At 38.1% G+C, this 24,000-nt stretch overlaps 1 protein-coding gene across 2 annotated transcripts in view; it reads right to left on the bottom strand.

Annotated features, from left to right (window-relative positions):
- Nucleotides 1–23,620, bottom strand: part of NKAIN2 (sodium/potassium transporting ATPase interacting 2) — a gene marked incomplete at both ends in the record, with an annotated part of 967,930 nt that extends 944,310 nt beyond the window's left edge. For both annotated transcript variants that reach the window (XM_082669379.1, XM_082669380.1), the window contains one exon: nt 23,567–23,620. In XM_082669379.1, coding sequence (XP_082525505.1) covers nt 23,567–23,620 — 54 coding nt within the window. The remainder of the gene's footprint in view (nt 1–23,566) is intronic.
- Nucleotides 23,621–24,000: the final 380 nt, after the last annotated feature.

Here is a 24,000-nt window from a genome sequence, read left to right as displayed (position 1 = left end):
ATAAGGTGCTTTGGTACAACCAAAGTTACTGAAATATACAACAGAGTCAGTTTAAGTGCTTTTCAAAGCAAATTTCAACTTGAATTTTGCTTTAGCGCAGTTGAATATGCCCATTTTAACCCATCCTGAATATTGTTAATGATCACTTTAATAGTATCTGAGAAAAAAATGATCCGTTGTCAACAATAAGAGACTGATATGCAATACATGGCAAGTTTGGGGCTAGGTGCCGCAGCATTCTCTCAGGATTAGGATATGACACTGGTACCTAATTCTGTGTTCAAAATCAGTGCCAATATATTAGCATACTTTGAAAACAGAAGTTTAGATAAACCTCGTCAATTAATTAGTGTCAATAATCTATTCTAAACTAGAATATCTTTTGAATTCAATTGCTATTTCCCAAATGATAATCTCTTTAAAAATCCTTTCTGTTTAGTCTTAATGACTGGATATCTTTCAAAAAGTATATCATGTACTTCCTTGCTTTCTGAAACATAGCACATTGAACTCAACTTTTCATTCAGGCAGAGAAGCAGAAAGGCAGCCAGCCTGCTATCCTGTCTCTAAAGCAGGAGATCTAGCCCTGAAACTCAAACCCTTCACTTGCTAACTGGGTTCTGGGACAGTGACTTTTAAACTATAAACTACTTTAAGCTCCTAATAATAAGGTCCTCAAAGATAAAGCAAGGTGAATCAGGGTTGATGGTACCCTCCCCTCAAAATGTCCCCAAACGGCTACATTTTAATTCTTACATTTGCTAGACTTATATTTTGCCCCTTTAGGTTTTTACTAGGTAATATAGTTTTCATTGCCATCAGTGCATCTACCATAAAGCTCTTTCTTTTCTTCACCTTGCCCCTCCAAACGGTCTGCTATGGCTTATAATACCAGATTATAATCATGTCATGTATAACGGTTTCCATCACTTATTTGTACAGTGCATGGGCTTTCATGCATGGATTCTGTGAGATGGGTCTGCCTGGATACTCAGGGGTCTCTTTCACTTTTTTTTAGGATCCTGATTATGTGTTGTATTACTATACACATTATGATTATTCAAAAAGTCAAAAGTGCTTCCTAAATGTAAAAATAAGTACTTTCAGTTATGTGCAGATAAATTCTATCAGTAACAGATAAACTGTCAAAAGTCACGCAGTTAACAGCAAATCCAGAACTAAACCCCAAGGATTCTACCTCCCAGTTCAGTATTTAACTTCTAAAAGAAATGGTCTATATATGTTGCCTTCTTTTCCTAACTATTTATTTCCTCCTGAGTCCCTCACTCTGATCTTCCCCATTCTAATAAAACGGCTTTATCAAAAATTCCCCGAGTTTCAAATCCGAATGCTGACCCAGCCCTGTTTCTCCTCAACTTTCTCTTCAGGGTGTTACCCTTCTGGGTGCTCCTTCACCCCACTCTTATGTCATTCCTTGAGGATACACTAACTGGTCCTTCTCCAACTACTCCAAGTACTTCTTTTCTTTTTTCTCCAATAATTCCTTTTCCTCTCCAAACCCCATGTGTGGCATTTCTGAAAGCACAGTGGCCAGCCCACTTCTTGCTTCCCACTAGCCAGAAAACACCCAATCTGAATGACTATGCTTGACCTCTAAATAAATTCTGTAATTGCGTGGGGGACATTTCTATCGCTTTACTACTGTCACTTCAAGCGCCAAAGAATTTGAAACAAGTTCTTACTTATTCATTCTCACTGAACTGGTTTCCACTCCCAAACTGAAGGCCTCCCAACAGAGTCACTCCTTCCCCTTCCTCCCTGAGAACCCTCTCCACTACTCTACCCAACTACTCTGTCATTCCGTCTCAACAATTACTTCTCCTAAGTTCCTCCATTATCAGCTGTGCACCCTCTCTTGTCACTCTTTACCACATGATGGGAGCCAGCACCAAGTTTCTATTTCTTCATAATGACCTGGAGATACTGTTTTAATTACAGAGGTACTGACAGTTATGCCAAACACGTTTTGCAAAGAAAATACAGGTCTTGGTTTTTGCTACCATCATTTCTATCGTAGCTATTATCCTAGGCTCTCATTATCTTAAAACCTGAATGTCCTTCTACAGCTTAATAGTGGTCTCCCTGACTAGAGCTTTCCTCCATGTGAATTGGTCCTACACTTTCTACCTATTTTTCCTTAAATGTTGCTTTGAACATGTCACATAAAGAAACTATGTTGGCTGTCACTTATCTCATAAAATGTAAACTCCTGTCAGGTTTCAAAGCTCTTCATAATGACAAAAGCAACATTTATTGAGTGTTTAACAGGTGCCAGTTACCATTACAACCATTTTACATGTATTAATTATTTTAATTCTTCCAACAGCTCAGTGAGGTAAATACTATTATCAACCTCCTTGTACAGATTAAGAAAGTGAGGTACAGAGCGAGGTGAAGCAATTTGTGCAAGGTGACACAAAGTGTAGAGGCAGCATTTGAGAATCTGATTCCAGCAGCTAAACTCTTAAAAACTACATTAAACTTCAAAATCCATCACCTTAACTACCTCTGATGTTAAATCATCTAAGTTTTCTCCATGTTTCAACACTCGACTAGACTTACCACATCAGTGAACCCTCCCTGAGATAGTCTAATCATTTTAGTAGTGCTGACCAGATGAAAGGAAAGCTCCATGTCGTTATATTCCTTTTTGAATTTGATGGGGTTCAGGACATGCCACCCCCAAATAGGGCACCTTGGCATTACTGAATATTTTAAGCTGAAGGAGTGTGAGAAAACAGCAGAAGCAAAGTCATTCTGACTTTCGCCTCAGGCTTCTCCCTTGAAACCGGTCATAAAACCCTCATGTAGAAGGTGCCCTCCCTATACCCAGAGGAAAAGAGCATCCTTATCTATGAAGACAAAGAGACGCCAAGAAGAATTCCAACAAACTGGACTTACCACGCTTCCCCCATTTTACTACACTTATCTCACACTCCTTAACCTGTCGTATTTCTACACAACTGCCCATTTTTCAAACCTAGCATACATACACTCAGGCTGAACTGTTTCTTCTGGGTTTCTTTTCCTTATGAAGGCTCTTGTGTCACATACAATTACATGAAATAAATCTGGATGTTTTTTCTCCTGTTCATCTGTCTTTGTTAGTTTAATTTCCGGACCCAGCCATGGACCTTTGAGGGTGGAGGAAAGTTTTTTCTCCCTACATAGTCCATAACACCAAACTCTGTACAAATCCCATTGCACGTATTCAATCAATATTTATTGACCAACTGATTTATCCACTACAAAATGCATCATTCTAAAGGCAAAACTAGAGCTAGGCCTTCAGAAATGCCCAAATTTAGGAAGAAAGAAGAGATCAAGAGACAACCGAGGCAGAAAAATGAGTGGTCAGAAGCCTGGGAGTAATTTTTATCACAGCTATCCCACTGCAAAGAACTATGACGTTGTGTAAATCACTTACTTGGAAGCGGTAAATTATCTCATTAAATGTAGTAACAGGGCAAATTAATACTTTCCAAGGAGTACTTTTTAATTCCATATAAGGCTTTAAAAGAGTTAATTTATAAAATAAATAAAATAAAATTCAAAAACAAAGCTATTTATTTTAAGGGATTATTTTATTTCAATTATGTATATTCTCACTATAAAAAAATCATCAATAAAAAAAGGATGGCAGAAAAAATATTCAAATTTAATTAATTCTATGCCTAACTTTTCCCTGGTTTTCAGATAGCTTTACTCCTACCAGCTTTAAGAACAGTATTAAAAATCATAATCAGATTCTAAAGTCGCCTTATCCATACACCGAAGGGTCGAGAAGACTTTATAAGAAAACAGTATTTTTTAACTTAATGGCTCCCTAATCCTCCCATAGCCCTGCCCCTTGGCCTAGCCCTCTACCCCATCCCCTTTCACACACCCACAGTGGGTTCAAACTCTAGGCCTCTCTTACCATACGTTGAAAAATAACCAGCTTTTGTTACACAACAGAATCTTCCATTTACAGAGACAGCTAATAGTGAGTGCTGGGTGCGTGACGTAACATTACAGGGTCTGTATCTATATATACTCTGCAGCTGCAGGACTTAGTGATTTCCAACTCTCTGGGTATAATGCAAAGTCAAATGCCAGATCAAAAAATAAATTTGAGAGACAGCATGATGAAATCAAGGGACAATGATTCCCTTTGCACTACCCATCTGAGCAAGATCTTACATCAATATTAGTACCATAGCACCTGGCCTGAACCAGCTGCTTCATCTTCCAAACTAAAAATAAGATGCCTGATCTAAAACAGTGAGGGACAATATGAAGAAGCCAGGTTTCATTAAAGGGTTTTTTCAATTTCTCAATGAAAAAAAAACTGATGAGATATATATGTATATAATTATATATATGTGTATATATATATATATATATATATCCATTGGATACATTAATGTCTCACTTCTACCCTTTCAGGTCAGTGTTCTTTATTTTCTTGTAAAGTGCCAACTTATATAATGATCTAGTGAAATGTGATTGGCTGGCATGAAATATTACTCATTAAAAACACAGTAGCAATGGCCAAAATGAATCCTGAGCAACGTTGTTGATATAAACCATCAGCTGCGTTGTTTTTGAGGCCAAATCGTTCTGAAATGGCTAGAATTCTTTTCCTCTATGTTTACAATATATTCATTCTAATTGCTTCTTGGGTGAGATCTAAAGCTGCAATTTTAATTTGACACTTTATTTAAAAGTCTCTTATAGAAGAATAGATATAATATTTAACTTTTAAATATTAAGGTAGATCGCATCTTCTTATAGGATTTAAACAAAATAAAAATTGCTGAGGGGGTATTGCTAAATAGAAAATGATTGGCGACAATATCCCAATTAATGTCAAAGCAAGTATCAAATTTTTTAAAGTTCATTTGGCTACAAGAGGCATAAATAAATACACTTCCGTTTCCCTGTGACCCACACTCATGATGTACGAGATGGCTGTCACGGAGGGGTGCTGGCTGGGCAGAGCCCCCTGGATGCTGGCATGACTTATTCAGCTGTGAAGCATCTGGACGGTCAGCATGGCAAGGCTGAGGGAGCATTTGTGCCCCATAATGCTGTGCACTGCCACTGCCATCTAAATGGGAAATGCACCTACAGACATGCGTCTAGAGAATTGATCAAGACAACTAGAATACAGGCAGCTTCCTTTTAAACTAGGCAACAAACGTATGGATACCAAGGGGGAAAGGGGGAGTGGGATGAATTGGGAGATTGGGATTGACATATATAAACTATTGATACTATGTATAAAATAGATAACTAATGAGAACCTACTGTATAGCACAGGGAACTCTACTCAATGCTCTGTGGTGACCTAAATGGGAAGCAAATCCAAAAAAGAGGGGCTATATGTATAGCTGATTCACTTTGCTGTACAGTAGAAACTAACATAACATTGTAAAGCAACTATACTCCAATAAAAATTTAAAAAAATAAATTCCCAACAAAACTTGAAAGTTCCCTTCTATCCTTTTTGTTCTATTGTGAAGAGATAACTACCAGTACTTATTGTAATACTGAAGTACTGTACCAGGACTTCATTTTCTGGAGCCTGCAGACAAATGCTGAGTCGATTTTGGCTGCTTAAGCAGGAGAATGAGAAACTATGATTAATTACTCAATTGCCAGACAGCCACTGACCCATGTGTCTTTGCATTGGCCACATCCTTTTTGTCCTTCTTTTAATGCCTTCTGCTTAGTCCAGTACGTGGCACATAACAGATGTTTAATAAATGTTTTGAAAGCGTTTTATTGTTTTAGGTACACCACTGTTCTCAGCATGGTATGAATATAAAGACACTGATGACAACTAAACTCTAGGCTTTTAAGGACTTACATGTGACATCTCAGTTATAGGACCTTACCTTTAGAAAACACACAATCTACTTTTTTTTTTTTTTTTTCTGAGAGAAGATGTTTTTAAGTGTCAGGTAATCATCTAGAGTCTTAAGACTGTTACTTCTGTTTCTGCTATTTTGACAAAGTATTATTCAAGCTGAAAAGAATAAAGTATAACATCAAAGAGCAAATTGCTTAGTTTCAATCAGTCGTGCTGGTCATGCCTTCCAGCTTTCTATGGTGCACTCATATTCTAGTCCAAGAGTTAATTTGGGGGCTGGCACAGATTTCTACATTTAAAAGCTAGCTCACTGGTGTCCCTTTAATGTCTCTACTGGAAATGCATCCTAAATAATTACCCTGCTGGTCTTGGGCATCTCTCAAGGCATGTCTAGAGTCTCGCTTTCCACTGCATTGCTTTGAGAGCTGTTCTTTGTTTCCACTTTCCTTTAAATTAGGAAGTAAGACTGGGAATCCTCCAGACTCGGTTCAGACTGTATTTTCTAATTAGATGATTGGAAAACTTTAATTAATATGATGACCCCAACATAAAAATCAGGTCATACTGTTAAGTACTTATAACTTACAAATTTTAGCAGGCACCGACTATTGCAAGTCAGCCAACTTTGGTAGTTCTCAACAATCCTTTAATTAGGCTAGAGGGAAAGTAACATGCACTAATGTTTGTCCTGGCTAAATTCCAGTGGGAGATAATTGCAATCTGGCCTACCTAAACTTCCACCGGTTTCATCTGAACACAGTACGCTTCTCCTTTCTCTGCCTCTGTTTCATTCTGCACTGATGCCTTTATGTGGGATGCCTTTAAGTGGGCTCCACTTTTCACCCTGAACACTGTGGATATCCAGTTAACAAGACCTGCTGAAAACCCACCACATCCAGAAGAACAATGCACTAAGAAGTGCAGAGTGTATTCTAAGATAACCCACTTCCCTCTTCTCACATATAACAGAACACCCAAGTCAATTCCTATGAACAGCATCATTTTTATTTCCCCCCTTGCTCTCATCCTACACCCACTACACCCACCGCCCCCTCACACACACCACTTTCACACACCTAAATTTTCAGAGGATCCAAGTATACTTTTAGGAGGATTGCACCATCACTGCAAATCAGAAAAACTTCATATACATGCACCTACTTCCAAGTTTATTAAAGTTTTTTTTGCATCTATTACTGCTATTTTTCCCTGTACTGTATTAAAGAAAAATGCATGATGTGCTATATTAATTGCTCTCCATACAAATATGGAGCTGGAAAAGCACCTTCAGGCCTGGATCTCCCAGAAAAAGGCAATTTTTAACTGCAAAATTTAATCATAAAACCATCAAGTTAAAGGGACCTTCAAGAAATCTATCATTTATTCCCCTCTCTCTAGGCATGAAAATTAGAGTCCACCAAAAGACTGAGTTAAAAAGAAATCAAGTTGGAAAAAGAGACATTATACAATCTAAGACAGGATAATTTAAAAGACAAATCTCTGTTGTTTTACTATACTTCTTCAGCAAAAAATGGACCTTCTGGCAAATCAGGATATCAAATATTACAACGGTTGTTGAATATTCTTGGGTTTGGGGGCTCACCAAAGGAATATAAATAGTTTAAGAATTTTTAATTGCAAGTTCCTGAAGGGCAGTAGTTATCATTTGTGTGTGTCTGTGTGTGTGTGTGCATATTTCCATAAAAGCAAGGAAAAGTTACCCAACTCTTTAGTCTTAAAAAAGTTTACTTTTGAAGTTATAATCATATTATTAACTCTTATCCAAATCTTTTATTGAATTAGAAATTCATAATTTGACCCCAAATTTCTCACATCTGGCTCTCCATTTAAACAATTACATGTCTACCTTATAATCAATGTATACTTCTTACCTGAACTCTTTCTTAATTAAGTAATTTCACAAAGACATACATACTGCATTTAGCAGACTAGCAGATTCGGGAAAGGACAAATTAAAAGTGTCAAATATTCATCAACAGTCTTTACTGGCACCAAAGGAAAGATGACATTCACTGAGTCTTATATAACATCCACCTGGCTCAAACTAAACTGAGCAAAACAGCCAAGAAAGTAAAAGCTTGGTTGAACACATAATTGACCATAAAAGGGAGCTTTCAGATAAATCTAGATTCAGTGTTGCCTTTCCAGTCGATATGCCCACAAAGGCTTACTCGGTACTCCCCTTCCCTAATGTATGGCTCAACCTACCTCCCAGTCTCCTTTGTCTTTCCTCCTGTTGCTCTCCATAACTTCATAGCTGTTAGTCCACTAGCCCGCTCTCCTTAATATATACCTGCTTGGAAACACAATATCTAGAGAGTTTTCAAAATGTCCGGATGGCTAGGTTGCTTCCCTGAAGATTCTATTTCCATAGATCAAGGGGATGGCTGTGACGCAGGCCACGGTGCTCCTCAAGGCATGACCCTCAGGTCCACAGCGACCAGGCCTCCAGGCTCGTCTTCCCTTCACAATCACCTCCACTGTCCTCTGGACAACTCAAAATCTATTATGAAGGAAACCTGCTGTTATTTCTAAGTGCTCTTTCTAGCACCTTGCTTTTTAGCTCAGTGGTTCTCAATGAGGGGGCTATTTTGCAATTTGGCGACGTCTACAGGCATTTTTGCTTGTCACAACTGGGATTATGCTACTGGCACCTAGTGTGTAGAGACCAGGGATGTTGCTAGACATCCTGCAATGCACAGAACAGCCTCCACTACAAAGAATCGTCCAAAATGGCAATATTGCTGAAGTTGAGAAAGTGCTTTGCCTGAAGCCTACCTTTGCTCTTCCTTAGTCACTGGGCTCACATACTCATTGAACAAACATTTCCGTCCCTCCCAATTCATCTTCCTCATCCTAGCTGCCTCCTGACCCTCCCTAACCATCCTGGTTAAACGAAACTCTCCCCAAATTATTACACACATCTACCATCCTCACAACACCCTTGTTCCCTCCTGGCTGTGTTCCTTTTCAGTCCCATATTTCTGATCATCTTTATTAAGGCCAAAATACAGAATGATGGTTCTTCTAACAGCTGGACCTCATGGCCTCTCATCCTTTGAGAAAACTAAACCTTCCATCTAATTTGGTGGCCAATCAGGGGCTTCTACATCACTCCTCTCCAAGATCTAAACTTCTATATCTGTCGTCTCTCCCACCAACCACCTTTCTCCCACCTTTTCTATTATCTCCCTTCTTTTGAACCCAACTCCTTATTCTCCAGTGTTTGCAATGAGATTCCAGTAATAGAACTAGCCCTTCCCATTTTGACATCAATCTTTCCCATCCAGTCCTACAGTTGGTCAGACATTCTATTCTCATAGCTTAGAGCTCTCACAGACCCTCAGTTTGTTCAATCTAAGGATGAGGAAACTTCCATTTTCTGCTTTTCCATCCCAACTCTTAGAAAGTTGGGTAATGATGGAGACGTATCTGGTTCCCCTACAAATGCACGCCACCCAGTTTTGCTAAGGTCTTCGATGAACTTAGCAATCAATTTAATTTGTTGCTGCTTTGCCTTCACATTCCCCACAGGGCTTGCCCCAAACCTCACCCTACTCTCACATCACGTTGTTTCTTATTCTACTGCGGGGAATCAGGCCATTCACTTTGACAATTAACTTCGAGAGAGACACAAATGCTATCCTATAAGATTAAACTCCCTCCAAAAGTGCTCAAGTCCACCCACAAACTGCACCACCCCTACCCCTTCCATTCTCTGCTTCGCCTCCCGTTTCTCCCCTACTTGCCAGTGTGTCAGATTCTACACTGTACCACACATATGCCCTTTCATTCTTACCTTTTTGCTACTATCATTCTTCCTTCTGGGATTCTCTTTCTTCCAGTCTCTAGCTATAGATCTTACCTACCTTACACCAGACCTTCATACATTGTGAGATCAGCCTATGAGGAGAAAACCTGTAGCTTCCCCCTATCTGCTCAGTAGTTTATTCTTACTTCTCTTACAGCAGTTATCATTCTGTATTATACTGTAGGGATCTACACAACTATCTGTTACTCTCAGGTGTCATATCCTTTAATATCTTTGACAAAGGTCTAGTTTGTTTCCACTACCCAAATCCACTTTTTTTTTTAACATCTTTATTGGAGTATAATTGCTTTACAATGTTGTCTTAGTTTCTGCTGTATATCAAAGTGAATCAGCTATATGTATACATATATCCTCTCCCTCTTGCATCTCCCTCCCACCCTCCCTATCCCACTCCTCTAGGTGATCACGAAGCACGGAGCTGATCTCCCTGTGCTATGTGGCTGCTTCCCAGTAGCTATCTATTTTACATTTGGTAGTGTATATATGTTAATGATACTCTCTCACTTCGTCCCAGCTTCCCCTTCCCCCCGTGCCCTCAAGTCCATTCTCTAAGTCTGTGTCCTTATTCCTGTCCTGCCCTTAGGTTTATCAGAACCATTTTTTTTTTTTAGATTCCATAGATATGTGTTAGCATACGGTATTTGTTTTTCCCTTTCTGACTTACTACACTCTGTATGACAGACTCTAGGTCCATCCACCTCACTACAAATAACTCAGTTTCATTTCTTTTTATGGCTGAGTAATATTCCATTGCATGTATGTGCCACATCTTCTTTATCCATTCATCTGTCGATGGACACTTAGGCTGCTTCCATGTCCTGGCTATTGTAAACAGTGCTGCAATGAACATTGTGGAACATGGCTCTTTCTGAATTATGGTTTTCTCAGGGTATATGCCCAGTAGTCCTGTAGTGGTATTGCTGGGTCATACGGTAGTTCTATTTTTAGTTTTTTAAAGAACCTCCACACTGTTCTCCATAGTGGCTGTATTAATTTACATTCCCACCAACAGTGCAAGAGGATTCCGTTTTCTCCACACCCTCTCCAGCATTTATTGTTTGTAGATTTTTTGATGATGGCCATTCTGACCAGTGTGAGGCGATACCTCATTGTGGTTTTGATTTGCATTTTTCTAATAATTAGTGATATTGAGCATCCTTTCATGTGTTTGTTGGCAATCTGAATATCTTCTTTGGAGAAATGTCTATTTAGGTCTTCCACCCATTTTTGGATCGTGTTGTTTGTTTTTTTTGATATTGAGCTGCATGAGCTGCTTTCACATTTTGGAGATTAATCCTTTGTCAGTTGCTTCGTTTGCAAATATTTTCTCCCATTCTGAGGGTTGTCTTTTCATCTTTTTTATGGTTTCCTTTGCTGTGCAAAAGCTTTTAAGTTTCATTAGGTCCCAAAATCCACTCTTGGCTTCTCCTACCTTGTATTACAAACACACATATATGTACTTACATATGTGTGCATATATCTTAACAATATATTGTAGTATATATCATATATACATATATGTCTTCAAATGTTCTTGAATTCAAAGTAACTTAATTACTGATAAGCAATCAACTATTTTTCAATAAACAAATAAACAAACAAATAAATATTACTACTACAGAAGCTCTTAATGAAATGGTAGACACTCTCCCCGCCACAAGAAAAAATAAATGAAATTTAAAATTTATTGGGGATTTTTCACCCACGTTTTATGAAATAGGTTGAGAAGTTTGTGAATCTTCTTTAGTTGTACAGGCATTTTTCTGGTGAAAGAGTTCATAGCTTTTAATAGGTTCTCAAAAGAGCTTGTGATACACAAAAAAGGTAAAAACTACTACTCCACAGATTTGAAACATAAAGACAGAATTAACTTCTGTATTTTTAAATTTTCAGAATATCTAAATAATGTCTCAAATTAGATAATATGAATTTAAACTGTATGAGTTCACATTTTTAGAAAAATGGATCATGTTGGCCCAGTTTACATCAACATTTACTTTTTACTAACACTGATCTGATTTGCTGTCAGCATAAATGTGATCTTAACAGCACATAATGAACAGAGAACATTAAAACATTTTAACTACTATCATAAGTAAATTGGATGGCTTAGTAAACTAATAAATAAGGATCAGGTTGCAATTTAAAATAATCTTCAATTATTAAAACCACTAGATATTAGAACAATTTACAAAACACAGCTTGACATTCCAGTTAGATCATGTCCTAATTGCCAAAAGGGTAGAAACAGACACAATTTATTCAGTACATGTCATTACACTATTCATGTGTGGACGTTTCACAAATCCTACTTGATAAATTGATTTAGTAATTGCTTAATTTCCTCCCATTATTGATTGATTAATTGATTCATTATTTTAAAATGATCATAACTAACACACAGCATTGCCGGTTAGGAATCAACTCCAAGTTGATTCCTAGAGTCTTACTGGGTCTTCTCCATCACCCAACACCCCAAGGCAGGGCAATGTGCACACCTGGCTCTCATTACCAACACATGACTGGTAATGGCCATCTAAGGGCTGCATTCAAACACATCAGAAAGATTTTCAGAGAGATGTATTTTGTAAAAGAAGATACTGTTGCCGAATTACTTTTCAACCCAAAATGTGACATTCCTCCTATACATTAGGATCACTGCCTCTGTCTATGACTTTGTTAACATTTCTCATCCATCTATTCCCCTTAAAGTTCAATATATAACATTTTTATTCACATTAGGAAAGATTAAATTAAAAGATGGGCCTAACAGCAGCAAACGTGCAACAAAACTATTTTGTGTATAAACTCTGCATCAAATTGCCATATAAATTTCCAAAAAAAAAAAAAAAAGACTCACTAGGGTTCATTTCTCTCAATTTAAGGGAAAAGCTAAGATTTTAGGTCACTATGTTTCTTAACAAAACCGTACAAAGTAGGTGCAATAACAAGGAGATCATTACTACCTCATTCTTGAGAAAACCAACAGGTTTCCCCTAAGGATTAAAATAAGAGAGGCATATAATTAAAGGTCACCAAACACTGCTGTTACAAAATTTACATTTACTAAACATAAACTGAATTTATGCCATGTGCCTGATTTTTAGGGCAGTTTTTTTTTTTTTTTTAACAAAAGCAAATCTATTCTGAGACGGTCTATAAAATGGTAAACTGGGAAAGCACTGTCCCATAGATCTTAAGAACCTGTGGAACTTCCCAGGAATGTTTTAGATAAAACCAGATGTCTTGAGAAAATTCATTAATAAATTCACAGTTAACTTCACAGACTTCACAAGACTGTCCTTTAAAATATATATCATCTTGGGCTTCCCTGGTAGCGCAGTGGTTAAGAATCCACCTGCCAATGCAGGCGACACGGGTTCGAGCCCTGGTTTGGGAAGATCCCACATGCTCGGAGCAATGAAACCCGTGGGCCACAACTACTGAAGCCCACACGCCTAGAGCCTGCGAGCCACACCTACTGAGTCCACGTGCCACAACTACTGAAGCCCGCACGCCTAGAGCCCGTGCTCCGCAACAAGAGAAGCCACAAAAATGAGAAGCATGCACACCGCACCGAAGAGTAGCCCCGGCTCGCCTCAACTAGAGAAAAGCCCATGTGCAGCAACGAAGACCCAACACAGCCAAAAATAAAAGCAAATAAATAAATTTATTTAAAAATAAAAATAATATAAAATATATATCATCTTAAGTAGTGTTACATGTTTGTGAACTATTAGACATTCAGAAGCCAGACACTCCCCTTCCCCCTGCCCCCAACTGCCCCCCATCCTGTAGAAGAAAGTTGAAAACCTTTCATACCAGGCTAAAAGAAAAGCAAAACTCAGGTTCATAAATGCTACTGACCAGCCATAATATAACTACCATCTTTTGTTTGAATAAAATGGAACTGCATTTTGTGAAAGATGGACAAAAATGAAACTCCATTAATTCCTATTGGTAAGGGTAAGGAATACATAATCCTATACATAGCTCCTATATTTTAGGAGTTATAGATGCACTATCATCAAATCTGTGAGCAAGCTTTATTAAAAAAGAAGAAGAAGAAGAAAAAAAGACCCAGGGCTCTTTATATACCACCTGTGTATTCTCAAATCTACAACAGCTTCCAAATCCTACAGATATGCAGCTCCCTCACTGCTGCCAAAAACCAGAGTTAAACACATCCATAAGACCCTAATCTCATCTCTGTCCCTCAGAGTAATCAAGTGGAGCAAATAGGTAGCACTTGGATACATGTCCTGTAGAGTCCATGATCCCTATTTTACAGATTAAGAGAATGAGGTCTGAATCACTGTGTCCCCAGGGATGAATTATTACTTCCAGGAGCAAGCTGGCCCCCACCACTGCAGACTCTGTAACAAAGGAGGTACTCAAGCCGAGGCAGTAGAAAGAGCTCTTCTCCAAGGGCCAAGACCGCAGAAGGCAGCACACCACCAGGCTCTAGTGCTCTCTGCTCACTGGGGCCTGCAGAAGTCCTCCCCACTTTTTGTTTCTCAGTGGCATCAGAGATGTCCTTTATAAAAATGAGACTCTGGAAGATTAGCCTTGTAGATCTCCTATGGCTAGAAGAGGGTCATATGAATTCCCTACCACTGAACATTTCAGACATAAAATTGATCGTCCATCATTTGACACACAGCTGTCAGTTAAAGGATTTGAAATACCTCCTTATTCTATTGTGTACTTAGCACCATACAGATGCACACAAAGAGTTCTGTTAGCAGGAGAGATTTGATTCCTCCATTCCAAACCAAGACTCATTTGTTTTCAAAGAATGCAGCATTGTTGGGGGTTTTTAATGTGTTATTGTTTTTGAGTGTATGCATTGATTAGAAATCAAAAGTCAGTATGAGCACTCTTCACCACCTGCCCTGCAAAGGCAAACATTTAGGGTATGATGCTGGAAGACTGAGTTTGGTTTTAGATGTAGGATACGGGCATTGCTCCTCAGCCACTGCTACTAAAAGGAAGTGCTTCTGGGCTCTTCCCTGGTGGTCCAGTGGCTAAGAATCCGCCTTCCAATGCAGAGGACACGGATTCGATCCCTGTTCGAGGACCTAAGATCCCACATGCCGCGGGGCAACTAAGCTCACACACTCTAGAGCCCACGTGCAGTAACTAGAGAGCCCACGTGCCGCAACTAAGACCTGATGCAGCCAAATAAATAAATAAAGATTTTTAAAAATCCATCTGAGAACAGAATTTCCTTTAAAAAAAAGAAAAGAAAGAAAGTGCTTCTGCAGACGCCCTCTCCTAGGTGTTCTGAAGCTCCAAACATCCTTGGAACCTGCAACATGTCACCCTCTTTGCAACATCAGCAATTGGACTTGACTGAATTTCAAAGTTGAGGGTTGTGATTTTAGTGGCCAAAACACAACTGCAAGAAACTCAAGTAAAACATATTAAAAAAATGGTCAAGTATTTGAAAACAAGCTTCCCTTCATTTACTTTAATTACGTAATAATAATAGTTGATATTCTTTTTTTAATACTTGATATTCTTAAACATCTTTATGTATTATTATTTGTTAGATACCTGTTCAATAGGTTAAGAGTTTCCGTACTGAATTTTTAGTCATTAAGTATTGTTTAGATAATAATACTATTAACTTTTAGACTGCATCATGAACCTAGAGTAGTATTTCACTGAAAACTATTCCTGAAAATACTAGTTCCATGCAAGGTTAATAGGGGATACCAGAAAAGAGGTTCCTTGGTTTGTTGCAAACACTTTGTATTTGCAGACTTAAAGGGAATTAAGCAGGGGGTTCTTTAGTGCAGGAGCAGATACACTAACATGAATCATGCCCCTTGGGGGCGGGAGAGAGGATGATGACGATACTGCTCCACCCCACGACATGGTTAATCTCACAGCTCATGTTTGAGGGGGAGCGTTTTGCAGGATAGCACCCACGGAATGCTGCCTGACCAAGCAGAATTCTGACTGCTTTGTGAAATCTAAGTTTAATTCTTAAAGAACACTTAAAGTGGGTACATCACACACATAAGCATATTGTTTATCTATTTCAAACCATTTGCACCTACTTTGTAATCCTTATTCATATACCCGCCGCCCTCACCCCAAATGATGGATAAGTGAAGAAAAAAATGTTTCTACAACGAAACAAGTTTTTGCAACTAGGGCCACGGGTCAAATGATATATAGGCGTCCCTGCAACTACTCCCAGTCTCACTAGATGAACAGTTCTTAAAAATTAAACTAGTAATCATTACAGAGATTTTTCTAGGTATCAGAAGTAACACAGCAATAAAGCTTCACGTTTGTGAAGCTCTTTCATGTAAACTTTAAGCACATTTTCTCAGATGCTCCTAAGCGTTCTGTAGGGTAAATGGGTCAGGAATTATTTGCCCCACTTTCCAAATGAGTAAACAGCACCCAGGAATATAAATGGCTTGAGCAAAGTCACAGTTATTTAGTTGTCCCGTATGGAAGCGCTAGACAGGGTAGAAAAAAATCTGCCTTCTCACTTAGTCCAGTGCTTTTTCAGCATATTTCCTCAGATCTCTCTCTCTCTCCCAGGGCTGTGTTTTGCACAGCGAGAAGCTATTCCGAAATTCAGACTGAGGGGCTAGGCTGGCAAAGAGAAGCAGTTGAAGGGACCAATTCCACTCCAGCATTACCAGGCATAGAAGGTATAGACTAGAGGCACTGAATCCCTTTCAGATTTTTCTCTCTATTCATTGCAAAGACACAAATGCTGTGAAAAGACCTTCCATTTCCCTTACTTAAACTTCTGAATAGAACTAAGCTGGAAGTCAGAAATAGGCACACTTGGTCCCGAAGAGAAGTTTTCTTTCACATCAGTAACAGGCAAAAGGAAGAAATGAGCTAATTATCTAGTTGGGTTGAAGAATTTCAAACACAGATTCACACACTCCTGCAACAACGTTAAGTGAAGACCTAAGTTCTAGACCAGTAATTCTCAAAGTTTGACCTGCAGCATCAGTGTCACCTGGGAACTCATCAGAAATGCAAATTTAAGGTCTCTGTCCTACTGAATCAGAAACACTGGGGTGAGGCCTATTGATTTGTATGGGAAAAGCCCTACAGGTGGTTCTGACACACACCGCAGTTCCAGAATTTTCTAGGATGTTCAATGCAATGCATATTTTAAATAACCTATCACTTGAAGTTATTTCCAACAACAATAATTTTAACTAATATCCTCACCAATAGTGGTCTAGGTGGACTTAGGATTTGGGACATGTTAAAAAAAAATAGAAGCAACAGGCAAATAACATTACTCTGCATTAGCCATTCATCAGGGTTTGGATTCAAAAATAATAGGAATGTGAGAAAAATAAATACATTTTTCTTCACATGGAATCTTTTTTAAACATACCTCTCAAAATGTCCGAGTCCCTGTTAGCCAGAAATGCAGAGCGGCTGAAACTTTTTTTTCTACCCTTGAACAATGACAGAAATACAGCCTCACTATGAGGGGTTATTTCTCTAGGGTACAACGACAAGTGTGTTTTGCAGTGTTAGGGCACATGTGAAATCTTGTCGGAACAGCCAGGGACACTAACTTTGCAGGAGCACCCTCTCCTTTGATTCTCTAGTCCACACACTGGCAGTTCAAAGATGGTAAACCCCAAGTCCATGTGGGCCAGCCAGGTGTGGATAGGGGCCTGGCATCAAGCCTTCTCTGTGCCTGCTTAGTCTTGTGTTGATCGGGAATCAATAGGTAGATGATACTGCCTTTGTTAGTAAAACAAATGTAAGCTACTGCTACCGTTTCATGTTCCATGGTGAACATGGATGCAATGGACGCAATGTACGCAGTGATAAAACCTCCATCAGGCTTAAAGTCAAGTTAAACTTGAGTTTGAATCTAAGCTCTACCACTTACTAAGGGGGTAACCTAAGTAAGTTGCTTGAACTTCCAGAACCTGTTTCCTCCTCTGTAAAATGGGGATATTAATATCTGTTACCTACTTCATAGGATTATTGGAAGGGAATCAGTAAAAAAACACATGTTTAGACGTTTAGCATTTAGCCAGAAATACCTTCCAATAAATACTAACGTTTTCATTATTTTTAAAGTATTTTACAAAGTTGGATTTTGAAAGTATAACAAATTATAAAGACGAACGTTTTTTCAAAGTGCACATAAAAATCAGTTTATTTGTAAACTTTTCAAAAATTGTTTTCATAGGGATAAAAATTTGCATGTAGGATCCAAATAATTTAAAAGGCAAAAGTTATTAGCATTAGAAGTCACTCTATTCCTGTTCCAGGCTAAAAAAAAAAAAAAAAAAAAAAAAGACAGTCTATAGCTTGCATTAGATTAAATGTTAGGACCATTTCTATCAGACACGATACTCATTTTAGACTTTAAGCAAAAAAAAAAAAAGAAAAAAAGGAAAACTGATTTCAGGAAGATGAAGCAACTACGTCCTTTAAATAGTAAGAGCTTTCAAATCTAAACACACCTGAGATATTAAAAGAAGAGAAAACCAGTTTATAAATTTTATTTCCCACCTTAATCTGCAAAAATAAAATGATATAATTTTATCTTGTGCTTTCATGATTTTTAAATGTTCTTCAATTTCCTAGGGTTGGTACAAATGTTTCATACACTTCTATTTCCATGCAATAGAAATGATGTAGGTATAAATACAGTACTTAATTGTATTGTTGTTATGAAGAAAAATAAAACCCTAAATACTTCATATCTTGATGGTCTATATATTTCATTATATTTAAAATACACAATAGTCAAGGGGGAAAAAAGGGACCAAAATTAGAAGAGTTCATTCTACAGGTGAAATAATAGAACTGAAATAATTCTCCTGTGTATGTTTGGTTTCTGATATTTGTGTGCTATAAGGCATGGAAATAGGTAAGCAATTATTAGCAATATTACTTTCAAACCTATTTTTGGAGAAACTAAACTGAGTTGCTTAAAATTCTACTAAATAACTGAAACAAATCCCTTGAAATTTTAGTGAAACTCACAGATAATGGAGGGCTGAATGAGGGACTTGAGGATCAAAGGCTAGATCCATGGAGGGGCAGGGTCCTGGAACCAATCCCCTGCAAACACCAAGGGACAACTGTATAGACAAATATTTAATGATCCCATAATTTTAATATTTTTATTTCCAGTATAAACGCAGAAATGTTAAAACGTGTTTCTGTCTCAGATTTTATTTTTGTCAAGTACACACACGCACAGGAAAGAAACACACCAAGAAATAAAGACCTCCTATTTTAAGGAGTCCCTGGCTGCCATTCTGAAATTCTTGACTGGGCAAGTAGAGAATCGGACCCCAAAGTAAAGCAGCATCAGAGGGAAAAGCTGGTGGCAATGCCCATTTGCATATCTGGGCCATTGTCCACATATGGGCCTCAAGCCAGAGATGACTCTGGCATTCTGCACAGGGGATGTTGCCCATTCAAGCCTTTATTTGAGAAAGAAGGGGAAACAGCGTTCTCCGCAACTTTGGGTGTATGAAAAAAGAAGTTGCCCTTGGTCTGTGAACCAAGAAGCAGAGCTGGGCACTGGAATAAGTTTCTACATCCTTTTTTGGTCAACATTAGAGACGAGCAGTGCTGAATTATAACGAAAGAGTAAATTAAAGACGAAAACATGCATGACAATATTGGGGTGCAAAAACAGAAAACATTTAAAAGGAAGAAATTTATCATTATTTTACAACGTAGCAAACTCTTAGCATATTTTTCCATAATAAGTTTCTGAAATATTATGTGGAAATTGTTAGTCTTCTCCATGAATCAGATCGATTAATGACCTCAAGATTTTATTACCAATGGCATTTGAATCTAAAATTTTAAATTCTCTGAGAGGGAGGGTTGTGAGAGATAACGTTCTACACTTCTGGAGAACTTTCAAACTTGTCAAAAGTACTCTAGGAAAATCATAAGATTCTACCGGCACTCTTCAAGCCACTTTGTGTCAATGCTCTATTCTAAGTAACCAAAGACCTTATAACTATGAACACTGCATAAAATCACAATCGACACCACTGAAACACTCCATAATTATGATAAAATTGTTTTTTCTTAGTCCACGTATATACTCATGGCCTTCTCTAATAAATTTGTACCTCCAAAAATGCTTAGAAACTATGCAGTAGAAAACAACTGATCATTCTTAATTGTTTCAAATGAGCTTCTCCAGGCAGCTGCACATGTGTACTAACCTAATTGTTAGTTGCACCTGCTCCAAGTTAGCAATACTTCATAGAACACATGGCAAGACTGGCATTTTCAAGTGTTAATCTGTTCAATGTAAATCTATACTTTCTTTCAATAGTTTATGATACATATGCTTTGTGCCATATAGGAGTCTAATGTACAAAAATGTGGGCGATTTCTAATTTCTTTACTTGAAAACAAAGCTGTCTTTTCAAACTAAAATAAATTATGCTCTTCCATATTATGGCTGATTTTTCACTGAGAAATATCTGAGTTTTGAGCATTTTTTTCAACATTTATATAAAGTACTCTTTGATTCAACCAAACATCGAAGAAAAAAAATAGCAAAAACTCTTTCACAAACTGCTGAAAGTTTTAAATAAGAAGTTAAATTGTTCTTGTCCTGTACCACCATATCCACCACTGCAAATGCAGTGATGCCTTTTGTGACTAACATCTTCAGTTTCTGAGCATTAAGGACAGCAATGATAAAAATAAAATAACATTCTTCAGATTATGAGCTTAGACGCTGGATTCTGCACATGCAGCAAATCTGTTTCCAGAGATCACACCGCTTTTTCACAGAAATCACCCTAAAATCTGAAGTTGGAGTAACCATTCAGCTCAAAGATTTTAATGTATGATATATAGAGACAGATACTTTTTCATAAAATGGACAGACACTTTTTCATATAAATGGAAGTTTTATATTAAATCTGTACAGTATGAAATTCTAATTTTTTGTCTTATAAACTGATTTCCTGATTTTTAAAAGAATGGATGTTTATCCACACTTGTCTGTCAAACATTAAATTAAATGCACATTTAACATAATTAAAAGCAAAGATACAGAATCCTGACAAGTAAATTTCTCTGGAGCCTTTGTCTCTGTCCTTCGCTTGTTAAAGGATCAAAACACTGTGTCTGCTCTGATAATATACTGATGAATGAGGTTCCCATTGCCACAATACTAAAGCTACTTCATCTCCTTCTAAGGTTAGCTGCAAGTTTACACAGACATAAATATTGCTTTAAGTCTAGTTAAAATACAAACACTCTACTTACAAAATTGGAGTCAAATGTTTCTAGGGACTTAACAGTTACTTAACAAAGAAACTTAATAAAGTTTCTATCTCAGAAAATTCTGGCTTCAATTAATTTTAATAAATCTAAGATTTTCTGTCCAGCTGCAAAAAAATACCTAAATGTTACGAGAACGCTCACTAAACACTACAGAAGTAAACAAAACTAGGCCAACTTTTGTGGCAATCAGTGGTACATTCCGGAAACCTGGCTACTTATGAAACAAACTTTACTCATAATAGCTCAAAGATACATAAAGTTTTCAAAGAGCTATCAAGAACAAAGAAAAACATAAACACCCACCTAGTGTGTGTGTGTGTGCGTGCGTGCGCCCGCACGCACACGTACAGTGCTTTGCAACTAGTTGCAAAAGAATTATTTTATTTAAAATTAAATTCTATATTTATATGAAACAACAATTAACAGGAATCTCTGGAGTCCTTTAAATGTGATCATTTCACCCTATTAAAACAATTGGATGTTTTTCGTCCTTTGTTTTTTCTTCTGTATCTGCATTAACATGGCTGCTAATTATATTAGCCTGGTGGTACAAAAAGTCTGAATGGGAAAAATCAGATGATTCTTATAGAGCCTAAAATACCTCTTAGGATTGAAATGTATACTTGCTTAGATTGAGAACTTCTATATTACTGCTACTTCTATTTTGTTAGAGAACTTAGCTTTGATTCAGAATTTCTGTTTCATAAGTGACATAACACCTCTCCAACACACCATTGCATATATGCATACACACAAACACACACACACACACACCTTTAGCCTTATTATGCTACTTTGTATATTAAGCTTCCCATTTGTATATTTATGTTTTTCTAAAACTGTTTAAGTTCTTGAGTTTGTATTCATCACACGAAATGCCATATAGATCTAATGCCTACATCTACCATAATAAAGCCCTACTATGTTAACAGATTAAAAGCTAAATCACATTTTTAAAATTCAAAATTGAAAAGAGCATAAGAGTGCTCTTACCCACCCATTCTCACAGCTTTATGCTTTTACACAGTGAATCAGCAAATGTATTCTTTTCTGAATCATATATGAACATAAGAATGTTTTGAAAATGTTTACAGTTTGGCACACCTGGCCTTCCTGGTGGTTTTCCAAAGTAAACTCGTTGTTCTGATCAGCTTTATCATTAAGAGTGAAAAAAAACTTTATTGCAGAACTTAACTGAATATGTGGTACAGAAAAATAAACTGTTTTACATGTCACTGAGAAAATGTTACATTCTTAAAATTATATTTATAGTTCTACCTTCTTTTTCTTACAACCAAGTGCAGAAGTAATTCACAGATCAACATATACATTATCAGATAACTTTCCTGGGGAAGAAAAACATTCTTGAGACAATATACAACTAAAAGCACTGCTTTAGCTAAATATTAAAGAAAACAACAACAACCGTTCCTGGGCTTCATGACAACTGATAAACAATGAAGAACACTTATCAGTTTCAACAGCAAATTCTTGCTCTTTCGGTTACTGATTGGGCTCTTAGATATCGTCTCCAGTCTTGTAGTCCTTTCAGCCTTTATGAAACAATTGTTGGAAATGTGGGTGGCTATTCAGATTAATTTATACTTTCCAAGGAAAGCTGTTTGATAACCGGAGTGAGCAAGTACCTCCTACCTCAAATTAAGCACTTAAGGTGGTCTATTTTTCACCTCTAAACTATCCTCAGCCCCTCCTTCTATTGCCCTTAGGGAATTTAAATTCAGAGACGTGACGTTTTCCATTATTGGCTCCTTGCCTCTTTGCAACTGTACAACATTCCTCAAAAAGTACATATAATTCTCCAACCCACGGGATCAGACAACAGTATCTATTTCAGGAGCAATTACATAGATAATGTAAGATATAATATTTTTCCTTAGAATTGTTTGTAATAATTGTGATTTCAAGGCTACTGGTTCAGTCTATGGCAATGCTGTCCCTGAGTTCATCTAAGTATTTCTCTTCAATCTACATACTTTTAAAACTCAATGTGTCCTGTAGATCAGACTGCTGTAAGGATACCATCTGCACTACACAGTGGTTTGTTAGAGCATTATACTTATAAGACAATATATTCCTTGAAAAATAATACGTCAATGAAGAAACAAAGATACTGCAAAAATTACTACATAGAAGAAAAGTCAAATATTCCGTTTTTTCTCTTGTTTTAACACCTGTATAGTAAATTACATGTGACCACCACGTTGTTACCTTAATAGGAACGCAAAGCATAAAAGAACAAGAGCTAGCTACCTCTTGCTTTGCTTAAAGAAATTAAAGACAAGTTTAACCCGCACCTGCCAAACTGTCTTCAGAGGGAAAGAAATAGGCGGGGACGGAAGGCCTCACCTGTCCTGTACCCCACAGTGCGTCTCCCTGAAAGCACTTTAAATATAGGCAATATATCTGTCACCTTTTCTTTTCTTTTTTCTTCCGTTCTAATCAATGGCAGACCTTTTACTGCACTCCCTTGCCCACTATCTCAAAGGCACGTTACAGAATAAGAGGATCCAAGTGTCACTTACCAGTTGCATGCCACAGATAAAGATAAGCGTGCACCTGCCACTGCAATAACCCATGGTTTCCGAGACCCCTGCCACAGCCAAACTGTCCCACGTCGGCCACCGTCGAGCCCCCACTTTATCCAATCAGATCGCGGGGAAGGACAGGCAAACCTGCCGAGGGCTCGTGGGCTCCGGGCTGCAGCTGCCAGCGTCCTGGGTGACAGGCATTAGGACCTGCTAGCGCAGCGGCGGTAGCGGCGGCAGCTCCAGCCGCGCCCGCCACACATACCTTCACTTGCTCGGTGCACACGCCGTGCCGCGGGCAGCAGCGCCCGCGGAGACGCGCCCGGGGCCCGCAGGGGCAGCAGCGGCAGCCTCGCAGCGCCGCCGCGCCCTCGGGCATCTGGCCTCGAAGTTTCGCCCCCGCCGCCTCGCCCCACGCCCCCCAGCGCGGC

The sequence above is a fragment of the Grampus griseus genome, assembly GCF_964374135.1.
Source record: "Grampus griseus genome assembly, chromosome: 13".
Classification (NCBI taxonomy): domain Eukaryota; kingdom Metazoa; phylum Chordata; class Mammalia; order Artiodactyla; family Delphinidae; genus Grampus; species Grampus griseus.
The sequence above is the reverse complement of the archived record's forward strand: the minus strand, read 5'-3'. Positions and strand labels throughout refer to the sequence as shown.